Source organism: Amblyomma mixtum, chromosome 9, assembly GCF_055824585.1.
Source record: "Amblyomma mixtum isolate Tamu chromosome 9, ASM5582458v1, whole genome shotgun sequence".
NCBI classification, from domain to species: domain Eukaryota; kingdom Metazoa; phylum Arthropoda; class Arachnida; order Ixodida; family Ixodidae; genus Amblyomma; species Amblyomma mixtum.
This window is the reverse complement of record NC_143020.1, coordinates 11,585,237-11,591,236: the sequence shown is the minus strand read 5'-3', so window position 1 is coordinate 11,591,236 and position 6,000 is coordinate 11,585,237. Positions and strand designations below refer to the sequence as shown.

The 6,000-nt window shown below is 49.4% G+C and overlaps 1 protein-coding gene across 1 annotated transcript in view; it reads right to left on the bottom strand.

The window, feature by feature from the left end:
* Positions 1–3,982: 3,982 nt before the first annotated feature.
* Positions 3,983–6,000, bottom strand: part of LOC149328310 (uncharacterized) — a 66,026-nt gene continuing 64,008 nt past the window's right edge. Inside the window, exon 3 of the mRNA XM_089558957.1 lies at positions 3,983–4,345. Within this exon, the coding sequence (XP_089415083.1) occupies positions 3,983–4,345 (363 nt within the window). The remainder of the gene's footprint in view (positions 4,346–6,000) is intronic.

Below are 6,000 nucleotides of genomic sequence, written 5' to 3'. Positions count from 1 at the left end.
TAATTCAGTGGATGAACATCATCATTTCCTGCATGGATTTCTGCAGTGACTAGCTCAAAGGACAAGAGGTTAGTAAGCCCTGTGAGTTGGAAGGCCATTCCAGCCTTTTGTGGCAAAAACAAAAATGAATCTTGAAATGCAGTGGCATGCGCTAACTGAGGCACAAGACTGCTTGTGCGACTAGTGCAGAAGGAACCATGACTCAGAACAGATTAGTTGGTTATGTGACAATGAACAGTTTAAAAAAATCTGCAGTTTCCGCACGACATGTAGAAATTTGAAGATTCACTTTTAGTGCTGTTACACTGGAGCTTCAAAAATAGTCTGAGAGAATAAAACAAGTGCCTCAGGTCTGAACTCATTCCAGGATTCCAGTTAAGTTAGGTTTTGTGGCATGTGCCATTCGAATACACAAGCTAATGCCCCACAGGAGATTTGAACGCAAGCAACTTGGAAGACGGTGATACTAAGGACACCCCGAGTGTAAATATCATTGGTTGTGGGTGGGTGTATGAGGATTATTAGGTATTTGAACCGGTATGCAGTGAATATACCTTTATCGGAAGGCCTAATAAGTTGGCAAAATGACAATAAAAAAATAATAGTGTATTCTTAGTAACATTAGCAAACAGGCCAACGCAGGGCATGCTAATTGTTGTTTTGGAGAACTGAAATGCTGGTATTGATTGCAATATGGCAGACCCATATGGCTGTCAGTGAAGGCATGGGACAAAACACTGAAGGGACGGTAATAATGCAAGTAATAAAAAGCTGAAGCCCAAAGGAGTGCCTTTGCGGACGTCCGAGATTGCAGGAAAAGGCAAGATACATGAGAATTGGCAAGGGAAATCTGCCGAAGGCTGGCTGTTTAAGCTTGGATCCAGTTTAGAGCTATTGGATGCAAGTTAAAGCACGAGAAGACCAGCTTCACAAAAATAGGGGAATCGCATGCTTTTTCAAAGCAAAGAACAAAAGCATCATAGGGGGATGTTGCAGTCAAGGTACATGTCGTGAAGAACAAGAAAAAGTTGGCTATTGCAGAAGTGTCTTCTAAAAGGTTGCCGATTTGAATCAAACAACTTAATGAACCAAAACAATCTAGCAGGGTCAAGAGTATGAAATGTGTTTGGTGATCTGCAGCACATGCCAATAACACAAATAGGGCCATAGGTGCTGGGTGATGAAGGGTTAAAAACAGAGGAGCCAGGCTATAATAAGGCAGGAAGCTATCTATACAGCATGCACTAGATATGCCTATACAACCTGCTTCTTTTCCCGTTGTTGCTTTCTGTAAATTTCACAGAACTTGATCATAGCGTACTGTGGGGTGCACCGGTAGCAAGTTGGCATGTCGAAACTGTGCTAAGGGACGACGACAGAGCAAGAATTGCTACCCTGTGCAGTGATGTTGTTAACATCGTATTTGTTCCTAGCGTAGCTTTACCAGCTCCAGAGGGCTTATTATGCAGTCTGCAAGTAGTCATGTCTGAGCAAGCAGTCACAGGCAAATGAAGGCGGTAGTAGACAGACATATGCAAGTGCATCGACGAGATCTGCTCAAAGCTTCGAGAATGTCTTGTTAAACAAACTGCTGCGGCTGGCCCAGGAAGCGCCGCTGAACAACCGGATAGCACCAATAAAGCGGATTTTGTGAGCAGCTCTGCAACAATAGCATTGCGAACAGATCCAGTTTGGTACCACTGATCTCCGGATCGAAAAGGACCATGAGCAAAATCAACAACAGACACTGTCATTGCATATGAGGTGCTTCAAGACCACTGTATTTTTCTGATTGCAGTGGAAACCAAAATCCCACTTAAACTGAATACTGCCAAGCATTTGTCAATATTAACTTAACACTGCTAAGCAAAAAGAGAAAAAAAGCAACGGCAAAGGTTTTCTCAATATTTTTTTCTCCTTTTTCATCAAGACTCGTTATGCTCAACTTGCTCTGTGGACAGTTTTGATTGCATAAGCTGCTGCCACACTTTTTTTTTTCTGCGCTACATCAATTGAAATGCTCATGAAAAACAGACTTATGAGTTGGCACATATTAGAGATTTGTACACTATCAATCAGTCGTGATTTAAAAGCGGCAATGATTCCTGTTTGTAATCGCGTAATACCATGTTGTTACAACCTAAACCGAAATGGCTAGAGGAAGTGTTCAATCACCCATTCATCACGCCGATATGTTTATGGCAGGCAAATGTGCGCACAGCCAGCAGGAAATAAAAAGAAATGACGCTCCAGAAGATACATTTGCACTGCACCGATGTTTTCACAGAGGTTACACAGTTTCTCCGGCGAGTCGTAAACCGAGCACCCATCATCACAAAACGTACTGAATGGAGCACCAAAGCGCAGAAGGATGGCGACATCGCTGTTGTCGCAGCAAAACAGTCCTACGGCCGTGCAGCCAAGCTCGCGTCGCGTCACGTCGCACACACGGCAATTATCAAGCACAGTGCCAACACGAATCGCGAACAAAATGGTAAGGAATGCGTAGCCAGTAACAACGTCCTGTGCACGCTTCGGTCGCGATCACTGCAACCATCGCCACGAATGCGACTAGCTGCAAAACGCCACGTTCATTTCAGCATTCGGAAAGCACGACGTGCGTAGTGAGCTCTCGAAGGTGCACATTTCACTGCCTTGACGTAAAAGAACTCGCGTCGATCGCAATCACTTTCACTACGCGGACACTAGTCACTGTGCTAGGCAGGTCATGCACGCTCAGAAGTTCACCGTGAGCAGCTGTTGCTCGCCGCTGTGCGTGATGATCCTCGCAGGAATTAGGAACGCTTGCAGCAACCACAAACAGCTCCATATAAACACTTCGTGACACCGCCAACGCGTAGGTCTTGCGTCGGTTTGAAGAGGCGCTCTGTCAACTACATCAGCGTCGATTTCAACTCGGGAAACTGTCGCTGCTCGCCGCTGCTGCACGCGGAGAAGTTCGCTGTCACTCTGAACACTCGTAATATCAGCATGTGGTCAATATAGTATGCCTCGCGGCATAGCTGCCACCACTACAGCCACGACCTATGCCTCGCTCCCCAGTTCAGTCGACGGACGGCCATCTTGTCCCGGCAGAAGCGGATGCCTAGGTCACGTAAAAAGCAGCCAATCGCTGCGATTCGGTCGCCAGGGGGTTTGCTCGTCAGCCCCAAAGTTGAAGTTCACTAACTTTCCTCCCGCCCGCCGAACGGGGTGAATGCCTATTGTCTGGTCGTTCGGTCCGCCAGTCCGCCTGCCTGGCGGATCCGCTCAAAAGCGATCGTACAACGGCCTTAAGGGTGCCGAGGCGGGTGGCTTTAGCATGAGATCGCGGACCTCACCGGCAAGCTCGGATGGGAGCGACGCAGGGACGTGACGAAACTTTTGCGTCTGGGAGATGATGCGGGCAATAGTTCCACAGCTGAGGATAAGCAGCCCAGAACGGTGGAAAGCGAACGGACAGCGTGGAGACGTCACCAGACGGGCCATCACCGAGCAGGTAGGAGGCGTTGCCGTCGGCGTTGTGCGAGTGTTCTGGCTGTCGTCCGACGACACCACTCTGTCGCGTCAACTATTATGAGGCCGGGATGGTGGATGCATCGACTGATTTATTGGTCGTAGTGACAGGAAACGAATTGCTGCCGTGAGCCAGCCAGAGCAGACTCGCGCGAGGCACCATAGGCAGTCATTGGCAGTCGAAGTAGCGCGAAGTAGTCGAAGTAGCGTGGCAGCCTAGCGCACTTTAGGCTGCTAAAGTGCCCCATAGCTTTTTTTCATCGTTTTGTTTCCCTCTGCTATGACGCAAAATCGACTCTTTGCACACAGTTGCCCTATAAACTACATTCAGGGCCAGGGTGAGCTCCTTCTGCAAGTGTATGGCTGAAAATAAATGAATAAAAGACCACTTCCATTCAGGACAGGCAGAGGGTGCAAAGACATTTCAATTTGCAGCGTGCCTTGAGTATCTTTCCGATATCGGCGGCTACTCTGCTCCTAGCGCATCCTTGAGCGCGAGGAGCACGTGCGTCTCAGGCAACTTGGCAAAGACCGGCACGGAGCTGCGATCGGGCGCCTGCATCATGTCGAAGTAGTGCAGCCCGTTTCTCTGCGGGATCAGGGGGCCGGTAGCTACGCCCGAAAACCAGGGGTACTCTCTAAGAGTGTCTTCCACACCCATCACTTCCGGCCTGGAAGAACCTTCACCTTGACTTCCGCCCAGATGCTGGTTGAGCTTGCCGTTGAACGATACCCCTGTGAAAGTGACTCCCAACCGACCGCGCGCCTCGGGCGTCGTTATGTTGTTGCCCGCGTAGTGGTACTCGTTGATGCCTTTCATCTGGGCGTTCTACTATGACAGGGGAAAAAAATGGCTCAGACTTAACTTGGTTCAGCCTGGAGAATGCGAAGCATCATCGTGTCGCGTAATTTGGAGGCGCACAACCACAGCGACGGCGCGAGGTGGGCCCCCGTTTCTCCACTGTCGTGACGTCATCGTGTCACGTGGTGTGACGTCATGTATCACGTGATTTGGAGGCGCACAACCATGGAGGAAAAAAATCTAAGGAGGGAGTATGACGTCACGCGGCCAGCGTTCGCAAGCCGAGTGTTTCGAAGTCGTTTTCTCCCTCAGTTTTTCGCTCTCCGAGCCGGTCCTTTATGTTTTGATCCCGGTATGTTTTAGTGCGCGCGTATGCGCGACCCGCGGCGCGGGCGTCTACCGCAAGGAAGTTGATCTACAGTTAGGCTGCCGCGCTAATCGGCGCATGCGCGCGCGCAGCGGGGCTAGACTTTACCGCACGCTATCACGTGGTGCGATCACGGGGGGACACACTTTCTTTTTTTTGCTATATCTTTACTTGTTAAGACTAGGCTTCAAGGTTGTCGCCGGACGCTCCCTCCTCAGTTTTTTTTCCTCCATGCGCACAACCACAGCGACGGCGCGAGGTGGGCCCCCGTTTCTCCACTGCCGTGACGTCATCGTGTCACGTGGTGTGGCATCATCGTGTCACGTGATTTGGAGGCGCACAACCACAGCGACGGCGCGAGGTGGGCCCCCGTTTCTCCACTTTCGTGACGTCATCGTGTCACGTGGTGTGACGTCATGCATCACGTGATTTGGAGGCGCACAACCACGGCGAAGGGCTGAAGTGGTAGCTAAAGTAGTATGCTTCGCATAAAAAAACAAGTGAGACGCATTCAGAGAACTGAACGCAAAAAAATTTCAAGTTTTGCGCTCGTAGCGTCACTCGGAAAATAAGCTGTAGGTCTATTCATTTGTTAGGAACACCATCGGTCCTGTCGACACCAAGATAGCATTGGTGTGACGACTACAGTAGAAATTCAATAAAAAGACGAGCGTAAGGAACTGTAAGACCACCACAAAATACACGGGGCTAAATTTGAACACTACTAAAATAAATTAGGTGCGCTTACAGGGGAGAAACACTAGCAAAATCGCGATACAGCTAAACATGCAACAGTATGACAAACACGAGAACAGAGCAAACCTAAGCATTTGGCAAGAACTATAAGTTCAGCGTAAACGTTGTCAGCGTTTTAAATCTCTTTCTAGTTCAGCCCTTTGTCGCTTCTCTTACGGTATGGTCCATGTCTGCACCCACTGTAAAACTGCTGCAGCGCCTCTGGTTTCATAACAACATAAAGCCATGAGCAGAAAAGCACTCTGGCCGCGGCAGATAGGAGGCTTATGCCTTGAACTGTGGTGTGAATTAAGTGTGAAGTGCGAAGCTGTGAGTGTGAACAGTTCGGACAGCAGATACTGCTATCGCTGAGTTCTTCGCCGTAGTGGCGAATGTACCATCATGGACAAAAATAACAGACCCCCCCCCCCCCCTTCCGCGCACCTTCCGCCACCTCCAGGGGCGCAGACATGCCGAGTGGCACAGGTCGGAACCTGGAGGGGGTCTCTTACTTTTGCCAATGATGGTGCCATTAACAGATCTCGCTTCAAAAACCGACTATCCGGGTTGCACTTCGTTG